Below are 15,372 nucleotides of genomic sequence, written 5' to 3'. Positions count from 1 at the left end.
GGAAAAAAATTGAAGCCAAACTAAAAAAACCAAAACCAAAACTGATTGGTTTGAACATGTTTCGGTTTTTTTTTTTAATTTTAATTTAATTATTTTTTTAAATAAAAATCAAATCAAAACAAAAATAATCACCTTAAATAAGAGCGTGTAGTTAATTGTTTTTAACATTTATTTATAGTTATTAATTATGAGTAGATTTTTGAGTTGTTGATAAATAGATAGGTGGATTTGCATCATCTTTTGATTAAATTGTTCAATCGCGATGGATGCTTACGCTGAAGCTTTTATCTATAACCAAGTATTTTAAAACCAAATTATATAAATGCTTTAAATTAAAAATCTGTCTAGGATTGCAGCTAATCGCGTAGCTAAATGATATTACTAACCAAAACCTAAATCCAGATCTTTTGAATAAATAGAAAATAATAATAAAAAATAATAAAAAAGTCATTGATGACAATAAATAAATAAATAAACTCACAAACTCAAAAAAAGAAAAAAAAGAAGCAGATAAATCCCAAGAGATTAGAATAATCAATTTCAAAAGTCAAACACTATCAAATGGTAATTGCTGATAGGAAGATAGAAATCAATACAAACATGGTATGAACATAAATCCACCTAACCCCACCTTTCAAACATTTGGTGGTTGATTTTTGGGTAAGTAAATAACTATGCAAAATCAAAAGTATCATTTTATCCATCATTATTCAATCTGATTTAACAGCAGAGTTAGCATAAAATTCAGGTCATAAGTCAATTTAAATGTAATTAGATCATATTTCAATTTTTTTTTTTATATGAAACGAATCTATTAATAGAATTGAAATTTATAAAATGTTTGAAAATATAACAATAATTATTTTTAATTTAAATATATTTAAAATAATATTTATTTTAAATTTGTCTAGCTATCCATATATGATATCATTGGAACCCCCCAAAAAAAAAAAAGCATGGGTCTTGTCATCGTTATATTCATCTCTTGGGCACCATAGTCATCTCCTCATCCTAGTAAAAAATTGAAAAAAATTTTTTAATTTTTAAGATATAATTTAATTGGTCAGATTTTAAATTTATTATTTAGATATTATTAGTTTAATTTTCATAAATCTCAAGCCATTTAAAATTTATATAATTATTAATTTTAAAATTTATGAAATTAATCCTTGAGAGATTTATATTAATCTTGAAAATAGAAAAAAGAAAAAAAAAAATGCTATATCTTCATTATCCTAAACAAAATTTTGGGAAAAGAAAGGAAACAAAAGAAAAGCAAGGTCCCAAAAGGCATAAACGGACGATCCAAAGAAGAACCCTTTTCCTTCTCTCTCTACTTGTTTCTTCCTCTCTCCACAGCTATATCTACAGAGAGAATCATCAACACTAAAATCAATACATAAAAACTTATAGTAATCTAATAAAGTAAAAGCTACTCTTTCTGTTTTACACATCTCTAGTGGGTTTTGTCTTCTTTTATCATTCCTGTAAAGATAATCCTCAGCTGGGTTATCTCTTTAACATCTAATTGAAATTGTATAGACAACGGAAACCAGGTAGGTATGTGATTTTTTTTTCTTTTTTCTGGTGTGTTTTTCGTTTATGGGTTTCTTTAGAATTTTCACTTCTGTAATAAAAATTGTGACTTGATTGGTTTCTGATAAAAACTTGTGAAATTTACAGAGAAATCTGAAGAAAAGAAGGCATCTGTTTGTGTTTTGGATACAAAGAGAGAGGGGAGGGGGGGCCCTAGTGTTTGTCTGTTTGGTTGACTGATCATGGCTGTTGCCGAGAATGCTGGGGTTAGGAATGGAACTACTGGTCAAAACTTTGACACCACTGTAGTGTCATCAGAGACGAAAGATCTTGAGAGATCATCATCAAAACCCAGAAATGAACCAGTGGTGGTTAACAACACTAAAGACTCAAACTTTCAAGGCCAAAACAATGATCATCAGAGTATTAATGGCATATCTGGTGAGACCGGGGGTTTAAGCAATGGAAAGACTAATGGGACACAGATGCAAAATGGGTTTGATATGAACCAGTCTGGTGGCTATGGGGATGATCAGATTCATCATCAAAGGGCTAAATCTAACGGGGTTAATGATATGAATGATTTGGTGGAGATGCTGTCAAAGCTGAATCCTATGGCTGAAGAGTTTGTGCCTCCCTCACTGGCTAATCATCCTGGATTTTTTGGTAACGGCTTTGGCTTTAATGCTAACAATTTTATAGTGCAAACTAATAATGGGATTGCCAATGGACAGACTAATAGAAGGGTATGTGTTATTTTCCTCTTGTTTCTTGTTTTTTTGGTTGTTGTCATGTGATTGCGGATAAAATGGGTACTTTTTTCTGTTTTGACTGTTGCTTTTTTGTGGTTGCTGCTGAAATGGAATAGACTGATTAGAGTTTGTTGCTTTTATTTATCTCTGCTAATTTTGGTTACAGAAGAAGAACAGCTATAATCAAGGGAGGCGAAGGATGAACAACAGGACAAGTATGGCTCAGCGAGATGAGATAATCAGGAGGACCGTATATGTTTCAGACATTGATCAACAGGTAAGAAGTTGCATTTGGCTCTGGTATTATCTTCCCCATTTAGATTTTTTTGCTTCATTGTTGTTTGTATGTTGATTTTGGGATCATTGTTTCCATGTGATGGTATATAGGTTACTGAAGAGCAACTTGCAGGTCTCTTTATTCATTGCGGACAGGTATATGGCCATGGTCTTGTTTTCTCTCACATGTGCCTTTTTCATTTTGTTAACTGCTGATAGCGGATTGTGTTTCTTATTGATTTCCTCTCGTTTTCTTGGACAAAGGTTGTTGACTGTCGTATATGTGGTGACCCTAACTCTGTTCTCCGTTTTGCCTTCGTCGAGTTTACTGATGAAGGTAATTTCAAAAGCTCACATATCTTTTTTTCCTCAGTGGATGAGCGTAGCTATCTAAGAATTAAATGTGCTTGCAGAAGGTGCAAGGACTGCATTAAGTTTGTCAGGGACTGTTCTTGGATTTTACCCGCTAAGAGTGCTGCCATCAAAAACTGCAATTGCACCGGTTAACCCAACATTTTTGCCAAGGGTGAGGACTCTCTCGGGTGCAATGGATGGGTTTTTTCAATAACCAATCATCACTTTAGAAAACTGATCAATTGAATGGTGCCTGTCTTAAATTTCTCATTGATTACCTTGCTGACATTATCATGATCCTCAGTCTGAAGATGAGCGTGAGATGTGTGCAAGGACTGTTTATTGTACAAATATTGACAAAAAGGTAATATTGGAAGATACATGATGTGTGCTAATGTTCTTAAGAGCTATATCTGGAACATGTTTCCTAATTTATTTAATTTCTATGAATGTAGATTACCCAGGCAGATGTCAGGCTCTTCTTTGAATCCTTTTGCGGAGAGGTTTGTAGTGGGATGTATAACAAAATTGCAGACATTGCCTGTCCTTGATTGCGGACCATTCCTTATTGGACATTTTGTTTTTAATAGGTTCATCGCTTGAGGCTCCTGGGAGATTATCATCATTCAACCCGCATAGCTTTTGTTGAGTTCGCAGTGGTAATTACCCATTTACTCTTGATCTTTGTTTTCTGGCTTTTTAGCATCCATATGTTGCTGGTTTTATATACATGCCATTTCTCACGTGTCTTGTTAACTTCTACTACTTTAGAACCATTCATTATGTAGAGTTGTTTTTGCAATCACATTTGGCCTGAATTACTCTATGTTCTTAGACATTTGCTTTTCTTCACTATTGGGCCCGCCTGATTTTCCAGAATTTTGTCCAAAAAGCATGTTTTGTTATTTTTTTTCCTTGTCAAAACAATCTCTCTTTTGTTTTGCTATTGTTTGTGCATATTCATAGCATTCAGATCTGGATCAAACTTCCTAATGTTTAATCAGGGCTTCTCATTTTGGAAATTTTCAGATGTTGCAACATTTTTTTAGAGGTTGCATATGAACCACATATTGAGCTTCTAAATGAGAGATGTTCATGCTATGTTGGAATTGACATTTAAAGGATTACAAGAAACACTACTTTTGATGTTAGAATTATATGGGGTTTTTGGAGAACTTTAATTTTAACCTGAGCTGCAGCAGATCAGAAACTCTAGTCAAATTTCCTTTTTGTGGTTCACTGAGGATTCTGTACCTGCTCAAAACCATATAATAATAGTTAAGACATTGATTGTGGTATCAAATAAGTTCATTCATAAACCGATTGTGGAAAATGCAATTGGGTTTGATAGATTTAAAGTTTCGATTAGATTTCCAATGTAGTAGTTGTTGGTGTTCAGGTTACTAATGCTGGCTTGGGTGCAATTAAAGGTTTGGGGTTAGTGAGTAGGAAATATTGAGGCTTCCCTTTTGTTGAATCATGAGTCACTTGTAAATAAAATCATGTTTTATGAGTCCATTCAGTCTTGACCACGCACCCTTTTGGTTGTCCTTCTATGTTCTTCTATGTCATTCTATGTATAGGTGGGCATTAAAGAAGTTAGGGTGGGAAAATATATGGCTGTGAATGTTGCAGACATTGCTTTCTTTGGGTGTGAAACCTGGTCCTCATATCACCATTTTTGGATCTGTTTTCTTTAGTGTCAGTCTTGGAGTTGGTTAATGTTGATTGATTTCTCGTTTTGGAACATTGTGTACCATGGGTGTGAAACCTGGTCATAGACCATCCCTTCACTCTGCTTTCTTTGGTTGTGAAACATGTCTTTGCATCATATCACTATTTTCGATGTCTTTCTCCAGTGTCTGTCTCAGAGTTGATTGAGATTTCACCTTTCGGAATTTTGTGAATCATGATAATTGCACTGGTGTAGAACTTAATTTGAATCAATACCATTTAGGAGAATTGATGAGGTGGAGATCTAGTGGTGGTGTTGATTTGAAATTGAAGTTGAGACTTGAGACTCCTTTAGAATGAGGCACGCTATCAACATTGCCTTTATTTAGTAAGAAGATGAAATGCTGAAAACATTGTGATTAAGAGACTAATTTAATGTTGTCTATAGTGTCTCTGGATAGATTTGTATAGAGGTGTCAATTCTACAACATTGGGAAGTGCCATCCCATTTGACTTTAGGGGACCCTGAGTCTGTGTTTGCGCGCACTTGTGATTGAGTTGGATGGTTAGAGTACTTCATTTTAGGCAGAAATTGTTTGTGAGGCATTGTCAATCTTCTACTTTATTAGGAATGCTTAGTTTGTCTTGGTTTGCACTTAGTCCATAAACTACCACTCACTTTTCTTGGCTCCTTTAATCTAGTTTGTTTTGTTTCACTTCTCACTAGTCCTAAAATTCTTCATTTTGTCTTCGCACCTTTAGAATTAGCCCATCACCTCATCCCCCAACCTAACCCTTTCCCAGGCAATAGTTTTAAGCTTCGATAATTAATTAGTTATCCATAAAAATCTTAGTTTCTCCACACTTTTATATTCAAAGATAATATAAGCTTGCATGATTCTGGCCTTTGGGTGCTCCAGGGATCAAGCGCATGTTTACCTGGGGAAAGCAGTTCCGTTTCCACACTCGGCAAGTTCATTAGGACTGATCTTGTATTCCCCAACCAAAAACCTGGTCATGCGCACATGAAAATATTTTGGTCTCATTATCGTATTGGATGGATCTAAAAGTAGTCAGGTCTCATTATTGTATTGGATCTCTGTGCTCCATCCAGGTCTATAGAATCATACCTTTTTCCAAAACATCATCCACACAGCTTCCTGATGTTTTGGCTACAGCCACTGGGTTTATAAACTTGGAGGGATGTCTAGTGAAATGCACATATTGTTGAACATTATCACACACACGCACATGCGCGCGCGCACACACCATATGGTTGATGGAGCTTGCTTCCACAGTGGAACACTATGTGAAGTCATAGCCTCAGCTCATTATTTTGACAATATAGAAGTTAGGTCAAAGATGTTCAGGCTGGAAACTGTTTAGGCATGACTATTTGGAAAATGCAATTGCTGTTGGTTAGTTTTCAAAATGCTGGTCTGGGCTTGATTTTGTGGACCTGTGAGTTTAATTGGGTACTATGCAATAAGAATGTCTATAATGCTGCTCTTTCAACTCTTGCAGGCAGAGAGTGCAATTGCAGCTCTTAACTGCAGTGGTGCAGTTCTGGGATCGTTGCCAATAAGGTAACCTGTCGGATATCATTGTACCAACTGGCTGTTCACTTTCTCCATTTCTCTTACAAATTGTTCCTTGTAATTTTTTGTGTCTATAACGATCATTTGTTCTATACATGCAGGGTGAGCCCTTCAAAGACACCTGTTCGGCCTCGCCTCCCCCGTCCACCTTTCAACTGAATCATCCCTAGTGCTTCCTGATCTGATCAACTGCTGATAGATATATTAATATATACACATGTAGATTACTGAAATCTTTTGAAGGTGCTTGTGGCATCTATATCTATCCTAGCATGTTAGCCCTGTATCTTTGTTACCTATAGGGGGTCGTTTATGGTTTTCTCTGCAGACTAGAGTTGGATGGGGTTTCAAGGATATGAATGGCTTTATTTATGCTGCATGTCATGATGAATTTCTTGAGAACTCATACCATGGGAATATTTCTTTTCAATTGAGATGGATTCCTTCACAGTTTTCTCCTCCTCCTCTTACTTTTGGAGTAGTTTTGGGTTTCTTTTCTTGGCCACTGCCCCAAGTGATGGAAGTGTTTGGCATCGCTATTAGGTTTCTGGTTCTGGTTGGTTAAGTTTGGTTCTTGTTTCATTTGATTATGATGACATGTTTTTTTCCCTTCAAAATCACATCATTAAAAATTACAAAAGTTTACTAAAGCAGCATTGCTGACTTGGTGCATATATTAGAATAATTTTTAATATATTTCATGGGAAAGTCACGGGTTGGGTTCATTGGACTTTGTAGCCTTTTCTAACGAGGAGAGGGTAAAGTTGACAAAAAATAATTGATATTTCACCAACTGCAGAGAGAAGTGAGAGGTTGGCCTCTGGCAGGCTCTGAAGGGGCAATGAATATCTATAAAAAATCGTGTTAGCTCACGTAATGCTTGCCATGACCACTTTGTCTATTCATTTTCATGAGCTTCGCAACACCTTGAGGTTTCAAACCAAAGCTTGGAATGCTAGCAAAACACACGAGGAGGAGGATTAGAGAGAATTCTAATCTTTGTAACACACTATGCCACTATAGAGATGGATCACATCCAATCGTGAGAGAATCTGTAGATTTTTTTGTCGGGAGCGATTCATCCTTCTTATATACATCATTAAGAAACAATGTTTGTTTTTGCAGATTATTTATATGTTTAGATTATTTTATTAAAACAATCAAATGACAATTATTCTTGGGATTCAAAAAATCAAAAGCTAATTACAAGGGTATTTTTTATCTTTTTATTATTCTTGGATTTTGACAGGGATAACTTGGTAATCTTATGTTTAAAGACATTATTAAAAAAATTCACATGCACATGTTAGGATAACTTGATAATCTTATGTTTAAAGACATTATTAAAAAAAATCACATGCACATGTTAGTGTGTGATGGCCTTGGCGTCATTCAAGTGGGGCTTGAGAGCTCATACAACAACCAAAATCCTGCTTCCACTGCAGTGTTAGAAGTGGTGCGTTGTTCTCTTTCAGCCGTGTGATACGTGTTCAGGAGTGTGACATGTGCTCATAGAGAAGGTTTAGTTGGTCTGCGATGAATTTTTTTCCCTTCTCATTCCCTAGAAAATCATGTCTTAACTTAAAAAAAAAACAATTGTGTCCTCTAGTATGTAATCTTATCGATTTTCATCTATTTCCTTTTAATTATTGTTTATTTGGCTTTTGAACCTTTTTGAAGTTTGGATTTTGTTTAAATTTATCATTTGGCATTTTATTCAATTTGATTTTTTTATTCAGTTTGGTCCCTCTACTTCTAATTTCTCTATTTCTATGCTTTTATACTTTTCTTGGTTATTTTTTTCTTGCATTTTCATTTTATTGCATTTGTTTATTAATTTGTTTTTGGTCCTCATTCTTTTGTTTACTATATTCTTATCATTTTCTTGATTTTTTTTTTTTTTGTCTCTCAATATTTAATTTCATTTGGTTTTCTATCTAGTTTTGGTCTTAATTCTTTTAATTTTTTTCTTCTTTTCTTAGTTTTTTTTTAAAAAAATTTAGCCCCTAATAATCTTCTTTTATTTTTAATACTATTTTTGGTTAGCATTGTTTAGGCTTTAAATTGTTTTACTATCAAATATTTTACTTTGCCATTTTTTTTTATGGTTTCCTCTAACATGACAGTCCTTTATTAAAAATTAATTTTTTATTTTAAAAAATTCATCATTTGCCATTTATTTATTAACCTCTTAACTTCATTATTTGTTGTGCTTTTCTTTCTATTAAGTTATCATGATCTCACATCACAGGTAATAGATTAGTCATGTTAATTATGGTTGCCTTCAATTTTTTTTTTTCTCAGTTTGTTTTTATGATTTTTTTTTTTATAATTTCATACTTTGATGTTAAATTATTGGTTCTTGAGTTACATGATTTTTTGACCTTTCTTTCTTTCAGGAGGGTGGACATGGAATTTTATTTTCCTCTATTTTTTATGATTTTTTTCTTCAATTTCATCATTTTGCAATAAATTATTGGCCCTTGAACTTTGTTATTTTTTTACTTTTTTTTGTTTGGTTATTCGGAGAGCAGGTTAGTAAAGTTAACCCGGCTTCGCTCAGGGTTTTTTTGACATATTGAACTTTGGTTTTTTTACTATGTCATTATTTTGAAATTTTTTTTTATTCCAATCTCATATTGCGGGTTGTTGATTCATCAAGTTATTCCAAATTGGCTCGGGTTTTTTTTTTTTTTTTGCTTTATATATTTTTTTTTATGTTTTTTCTTCTTTGACATTATATTATTAGTCCTTGAACTTTTACAATTTCTTTTTGTTTTTTTTGCAAGTTTTTTTGGTCTCATATCCTGGATCATATTTTCAATTAATTTAATTTGGGTTATCTCAAATTACCATCATCTAAATATTTTTTTTATTTTTGAAAAACATTTGGCCCGGCTGCTGCGTAGCATTGGCCACATATCTAGTATTTTTTTAATCATTCTCATTTAAGGAATGAGGCTGTGCCTTGGGCTTGAGGGTTAACATATCCTTAAACCATGAATCTTTTCTATGATTTCAATATCTGTGAACCCTGCATGTTGGGTTTGTTTTACAAGGCTTGTAAATGTTGAATCTAAGGGCTAGAAGTTCACCATGTTTCCTAAGTTTTGACAATGGGGAAAGAATCGAAAACCTAAGTTTTCAGGGCAAGCAAAAGCCCAGCAACTCTTCTCAGCGTCTGGTTGGCTGACTAAAATGGTCTCAATCAAGAGCTGAAAGCAATATTGTGTGTGAGCTCATGTTTCATAAATTTCTTACAAAAATTAACACACACTAGTTATGTAAAACACAGTTGATCAGAAATAGTTGATGGCCAAGCCATCCAATCTTTTTATTTTGATCTCAACTCAACCAAATGTAATTTTAATGCAATAGGATTCATGGATGCAAACATGATTGAATTCTATATAAACTTTCAATTCCCATTTCATGTCAGAAAGGAAATCTTTTGAACCAGAAGTGAAAACACAACTGTGCTAAACCATCATCGAGAGACAAAATGCGCAGCAGTATCCATGCTTGATCAAAATTCTGACGATCCTGTATGATGGTGTGTGTCTTGAAGAGGTAAACTATACAGAACCTGTAAAAGTTTCTCTTCTTTCTATGGAATCTATTCTGTTACACCCTGCTGACTCTGAGATGGTGTGAACTAATAATGTTGTTATAATCAAGCCTATTTCTTCTGTTCAGATACAGTTCCTGGCACTCTCATTGCTGTTTGTTCTGCTGCCGCTGCAGGTCTTGCTTCTGCGTACATATCATGAGTTCCAATTCGGGGAAACAACAACACAAATAGTAATAACACAAAATTTCTCAAGACACTTAACTGGTAATAGGTAGTGAGGAGGAAGCTGAAGTAGGATTCGATAAGGTCCCAAGAGCATTGTGTTGCTGAGAGTTGTGCATCATTTTTGGGTTGTTTTGTCCATGTTGAGCATAGAGTGGATAGTAATTCATGTAGACACCAGGGGAACCTGGTGCCGCGGCGGCGGGGTAATAGAATGGAAACTGTTTCCCTCCGTATGCGTTGTAAGAATTATTCTGCAAGACAAAAAAAAAAAAAACTTGGTGGGCAATCAAAACCTGTACACGCTTCTGCCTGAGGCATTTATCAGTGAGCTATCTCAGAAAAACTAACCATTGCATAAGTGTTCTGTGGGTGGATAGGATACCTGAAAGGTAAGGGGCAAGAAAATTAGAAGACAATTAAGTATTTCGACAATTCTTTTCAAATAAGATAGTTTCTTTACCCAAAAACTGAATAAGGAAATGCATATTGAGGTATTTGTTGATTGAAGTACGCGGAAGGGCCATGAGTGTTTAATGGTGTCACGGATCTTGATGCTGCAGGTCCAAGTTTATCAGTTCCTGCAGCTTTAAGGAAAAAGGGACAAAAAAACAAGGATTAGAATAAAAATCACCAACATGGAATCAAGACATAAACCAGAATTTAGAACTTCCACCTAGTGGCAAGCAATCATGGACCAGAAGCAGTTAATTATACCTTTCTTCTGTGGACCAAAGGCTGCAAGATTGCAGTTGGCTCTCCTTCCATCAATAACAGGATATGGATTTTGACAAGCTCTTGTTGCTGAACCAGGATCACTGAAAGTTACCTAAGAAGCACACACATGACAAAACTATAGTGAATCACATACATGATCATGCCTAATCTGCAGAAAACTTTGCTAAAAACAGCAGGGCTAGCTTACAAAGCCATATCCTTTTGATCTTCCTGTGCTCCTATCAATGATCACAACTGCTTCTTTGATCTCCCCAAACTGCTCAAAATACCTGTGTAAAGAATCACTTCTAGTCTCCCACGGCAATCCTCCAACAAAAATCTTGGTGTAAGTTGTGCCACGAGTGAATTCTGAAACACTATTAGTTCCATTGATCACCATCTTGTTTTCCATGATCTCTTGAGACATCCCAATTCAGAAACACTAAATCCGAACTGCCACAAGCTGCTACAAGAACTAAACAAAGAACTAGCTATATGATCCTCCCCCAGATGCCAAAATATGGTGAAAAAGAGCCATAAAGTTGGAAAGAACAGTCTGATCAACCAAAATCAATACCAAAACACTACTTTAATCCACACCCTGCCTTTTCTGCCACCTGTTTCTATATATAAAAAACTAGTCTGTCAGGTGGTCTTGGATTCCCCAACAAAGATACTCTTAACAAGAAAACAGTTAACTGTTTAGAAAATAAAAAGTTGTAGGCTCAAAAGAAAACGAAAAACATGAGAAAACCCTAAGCACATAAGCAATATACATTTTTTTTTTGTGTGCAGACTAATATGGATAGATAGAGAAGAAGAAGAAGAGATGAGTGCAGATGTTTAGGAAATTTCCAAAGTAATAAAAAACAAAATTTTTGTTTCCTTTCTTTGAAACATACTTTAATGGGTCCAAAGTTTCTGTGCCCTAAGGTATCTTACTTCCTACCTCCCTACCAACTGTTCCTAGTTTTTCTTCCTCGCTAAGTCTTCAAGAGTGGGACCATGAAGAGATAAACCCTTTCATTTCCATTTATTTCAGGGAAGATTAATTTAATTAGCCACTTGCCCTTAATTTATACATTGATGGTGCCAGGGCTTTAAAAATGTGAAAATGATTTATGACCTAGGTGTCCCACGCAGTGATCTATGATCATGGAAGAAGACTTTTTGTAGCATAAATATTCAAGGTGGTAATCATGGTGGTATTGTAGATTATTTATTACAAGTAGAAAAGGCAGCATGGATGCTTTGTCCGATAGTGGACCATTTAGAGATGAAGATAAATCAAGACAATTATTCTAACGGAAAAATCAAGATTTTGTTTCATTTTCCAATGATAGAGAAGGAGAAAATGTCCCTGCTTTGATTGTGCTGTGTATGGTCAAACCTTACTCTCTTGTTGTCTTCTTTAATCGCAACTTTTCATGTTTTAGTTTCGATGGTATTTGGTGGGGGGAACCGAGAGTTACGCCGCTGGGCTAAACTATTTTTTTTTAAAGGTTTTATAGACATGTTTTGAAGAAGAAGAAGAAGAAAAAGTGATTCAAGTAAGACAGCTGAATAATTAATTTTAGTTTGATTAAATGATAAAAATTAAATAACGACAACACATAGATAAAAAAAAAAGTGATTATAATAACATGAAAAATAAACATCTTTCCAAAAGGGAATAAACAAAATTGGATAAAAAACTTCCTAAAAAAATTGGTTGAAGTCAACTTAAGTTGGTGTTACAAACATGTGAATTTGAGAAATGCAAAATAGTAATTAAAAAATAAGGATTAAAATTAAAATAAAAAATAAATTTTATTTTTTTATTAAAGAATGAAATTAAAAAGAAAAAAAATAATTTAACAAAAGGATAACAAAATTAAAACAATAAAAAGAATAAGGATCAAAGTTGAAATAAAAATAATTTTTTTTATTGAAGGGAGAAATTGAAAAGAAAAATCAATTCAACAAAAGAACTATAAGAAAAAAATAAGGAGGACTAAATTGAAAAAAATAAAATATCCCAAATTGGGATTGAATGATTAAATTGAAAACAAATCAAAATCTTACAAAAATAGCAAAAAACAAAAAATAAAAATAAAAAGAATATAGACCTAAATGGCAATACCTATGACTTTGAGAACAATTCTAAAATTTTACATGGCTAGCATGAGTTTTGAAAAGATGATAGAGAAAATAGAAAGAAACAAAGCATCACTGGTAATAAACCACTGATCGCAAGTACTGTCCTAAAAGAAAACAAACATCACATCACTTATAAATACATGTTGGAAGGGAGATTTTGGCTAGCGGGAGGCGCTGCATTCATTACTTGAAGGGCACGAGCACCTCCCACATGTTGACATGTGTAAGTACAAGCACCTCAAACATGTTGGCGCGTGTGTTGTGTGTGTGTATTAAAAAAAAAACCATTGTGAAAATATAAAAAAATCTCAATTTTAAATTTTCTATTTTCAAGGGCGCTTCATTAACTTGAAAATAACTTAAAAACTATTGTGAAAATATGAAAAAGCTCTTTGTCGCTGATTTTAAATTTTTTTTTTTCAAAGGCATTCTAGTCATTTCACTATATATTTTTTTATTTATTCAAATACTAAATTTTCCCATTAATATGAGAATTAAAAAAAAAACCATTATGAAAAATATAAAAATCCCCTTAATGCTAATTTTAAATTTTTTGCCTTTAATGATGTTTTAGTAATTTCACTATACTTTTTGTTTTTGTTTTTTTATATATATTTATTAAAATACCAAGTTGCTTATCAGCTGACCTGATAATAACAAAAAAATTATTATGAAAATAAAAAAAAAAGTTCCTTGATGTCAATTTTAATTTTTTTTTTATCTTTCAATAGTATTTTGGGAATTTCACTTATGCTTTTTGAAATGGAAAAAACTTGTTTGTTTCCAATTAATTTAATAATAACTAATTAGTCTTATAAAAAAAAATCTCAATTCCCTTCATAACTAATTTTAAATTTTTTGGTGAGGAGCAAAACTACACGAACATTTTTTCAATAAATAATTTTTTCATTTATAATCTTACAATGTTTCCTCTTCTGTTTTAGCTTTTGTTATTGGTGGTTAATCTTGATTTTTCAGATTTAGAGTTTTGAAAAGGGAAATAAACCAATCTTATAACCAAACCAATCTGCCTACATGTAAAACTTATATTTCGAGCATGTTGTCGGAATTCCTAGCTTAGATGAATGCATATGTTCAGCATAGGTTGAAAATAACTTTGCCAAAAGTAATTAATCATAGAATTCTGCTTACTATATACAAAAATAGAGTTTTATAAAACAATGCATAGTGCAATAAAGGCAGCACGAAAATAATAGTAGCAAGAAGGATTTACTAGCATAATATTTAATTATAATATCTTGATTCATACCAAATAATCTTGCCAATAATCATATAAAGTTTTTAAATAATTCACACTCGACCATTTATTCCAAAACAAATTCGTGAGACCCCATCCATGGTGGAGCTAGAAATTTAATATACGGGGAGAAAAAAATTAACAAACTCTAAAAGAAAAGTAACACAAGTAATTAAGCTCATTTATACAGGAATTAAATTTCTTTCAATTAAAAAAACCAATTGAACCCACAAAATATAGATGAGGAGATCTTGCTAAAACCAAATAGCTGTAAAAGTAATAATGGGAAAATTTAATTGTTAATTTAAAGATCGGTAAGATTAATTAAGGTGCATATAAACTGGTCTGAATAGTTATGTTAATAAAAAAAATTAATGAAAAAATTTTGAAACACTAAAAGAGATACAAATAATTACTTTTTTTCATAGTATTTTATTGCAATGATGAAATAATTGACATTTTTTTTGAGTTCAAAATATTGTTGAGTATCAAATATTTCACCTAAAAAAAATAATACTCTAATAGATATCTCAAGTGTAATTGTTATCATTCTATAAAATTCACGGGATATAATTTATTTGCAGATACTATCAATAATTTTTCTTTGCATTTATATCTAGGGATTCTTTTTTTGACAAAGAAAGTTGTCATTCATTACCAATAATGCATATATTTAAGGGGAAAAAACATTCTAGAGGGAGGGGGAGCTGCATCCAGTTTAGCCTCTTGTCTTGATGATGAGACTATAATAGTAATATGATTTACATAAAATTTTGATACAATTTGTTTATATGTATTTCATTACCTTAGATTATTTTTAAGGATTTTATGGTTTTTATTTTTTCTTTACAAATTCTCATTGTTAATTATGTTAGTTTAACATATTATTTCAATTGTTATCTTTTACTAATTATAGGGTTGGTAATGAATTGTGTTGAAATATTATGTTACATTTTTCTCACTTTGTTTTTAAAGTCAGTTAATGTAATTAATTCAACTATTCAAGCATACTTAAGATCAGTCGAAGAATAAAAATATATAGAGGATGAAGATTAAAAAAAAAAAAACTACTAGATCATATCACGTTGGATAAATACAGGGATGATAATAGGAATTCAAGATTCAAGTTTCTCAATATTATTCTATTTATATTATAAATAAATAATTTTCATATTTTATTTTTAAAATTTTGAACATCCATATGAATATTTATTTTCTATGAAAAACCTATATCCATGCAGTTTGGAGTATCATTGAATTATTTTCCCTAGATAA

General features: G+C 32.7%; 2 protein-coding genes across 5 annotated transcripts; one reads left to right on the top strand and one right to left on the bottom strand.

The window, feature by feature from the left end:
- The first annotated feature begins 1,279 nt into the window (after positions 1-1,279).
- On the top strand, positions 1,280-6,640 carry LOC118046675 (polyadenylate-binding protein-interacting protein 12). 3 transcript variants are annotated; one of them, XM_035055647.2, is made up of 11 exons: positions 1,280-1,556; positions 1,684-2,282; positions 2,455-2,565; positions 2,676-2,720; positions 2,829-2,901; positions 2,978-3,090; positions 3,223-3,282; positions 3,374-3,421; positions 3,509-3,577; positions 6,117-6,178; positions 6,292-6,640. In XM_035055647.2, the coding sequence occupies exons 2-11, from the start codon at positions 1,779-1,781 to the stop codon at positions 6,347-6,349; spliced, it is 1,143 nt and encodes a 380-aa protein (XP_034911538.1). In that variant the 5' UTR covers positions 1,280-1,556; positions 1,684-1,778; the 3' UTR covers positions 6,350-6,640. The 3 variants fall into 3 exon arrangements, with proteins under 3 accessions (XP_034911538.1, XP_034911539.1, XP_034911536.1); XM_035055648.2 differs by having other exon boundaries at positions 1,280-1,560; positions 2,458-2,565; XM_035055645.2 differs by having other exon boundaries at positions 1,280-1,560.
- Positions 6,641-9,594: 2,954 nt separating this feature from the next.
- LOC118046684 (uncharacterized) lies at positions 9,595-11,701 on the bottom strand. Of its 2 annotated transcripts, none has more exons than XM_035055665.2 (6): positions 10,909-11,701; positions 10,701-10,812; positions 10,447-10,564; positions 10,335-10,368; positions 10,024-10,237; positions 9,595-9,943 (listed from the first exon to the last, which is right to left on the bottom strand). In XM_035055665.2, the coding sequence occupies exons 1-6, from the start codon at positions 11,125-11,127 to the stop codon at positions 9,870-9,872; spliced, it is 771 nt and encodes a 256-aa protein (XP_034911556.1). In that variant the 5' UTR covers positions 11,128-11,701; the 3' UTR covers positions 9,595-9,869. The 2 variants fall into 2 exon arrangements, with proteins under 2 accessions (XP_034911556.1, XP_034911555.1); XM_035055664.2 differs by having other exon boundaries at positions 10,447-10,570; positions 10,909-11,699.
- Between the last annotated feature and the right edge of the window lie 3,671 nt (positions 11,702-15,372).

Source organism: Populus alba, chromosome 12 (assembly GCF_005239225.2).
Source record: "Populus alba chromosome 12, ASM523922v2, whole genome shotgun sequence".
Classification (NCBI taxonomy): domain Eukaryota; kingdom Viridiplantae; phylum Streptophyta; class Magnoliopsida; order Malpighiales; family Salicaceae; genus Populus; species Populus alba.
Note: the sequence above shows the minus strand (reverse complement) of the source record. Positions and strands in the feature narration are given on the sequence as shown.

Bases quoted from the DNA above. Each gene is read 5' to 3' on its own strand.
- LOC118046675 (XM_035055647.2), top strand. From the start codon at position 1,779: ATGGCTGTTGCCGAGAATGCTGGGGTTAGGAATGGAACTACTGGTCAA. The intron at 2,902-2,977 runs GTAATTTCAAAA...ATGTGCTTGCAG, and splicing joins CGTCGAGTTTACTGATGAAG to AAGGTGCAAGGACTGCATTA. The intron at 3,578-6,116 runs GTAATTACCCAT...CAACTCTTGCAG, and splicing joins CTTTTGTTGAGTTCGCAGTG to GCAGAGAGTGCAATTGCAGC.
- LOC118046684 (XM_035055664.2), bottom strand. From the start codon at position 11,127: ATGTCTCAAGAGATCATGGAAAACAAGATGGTGATCAATGGAACTAAT. The intron at 10,813-10,908 runs GTAAGCTAGCCC...TGTGCTTCTTAG, and splicing joins GATCAAAAGGATATGGCTTT to GTAACTTTCAGTGATCCTGG. The intron at 10,571-10,700 runs GTATAATTAACT...TTTTCCTTAAAG, and splicing joins CTTTGGTCCACAGAAGAAAG to CTGCAGGAACTGATAAACTT.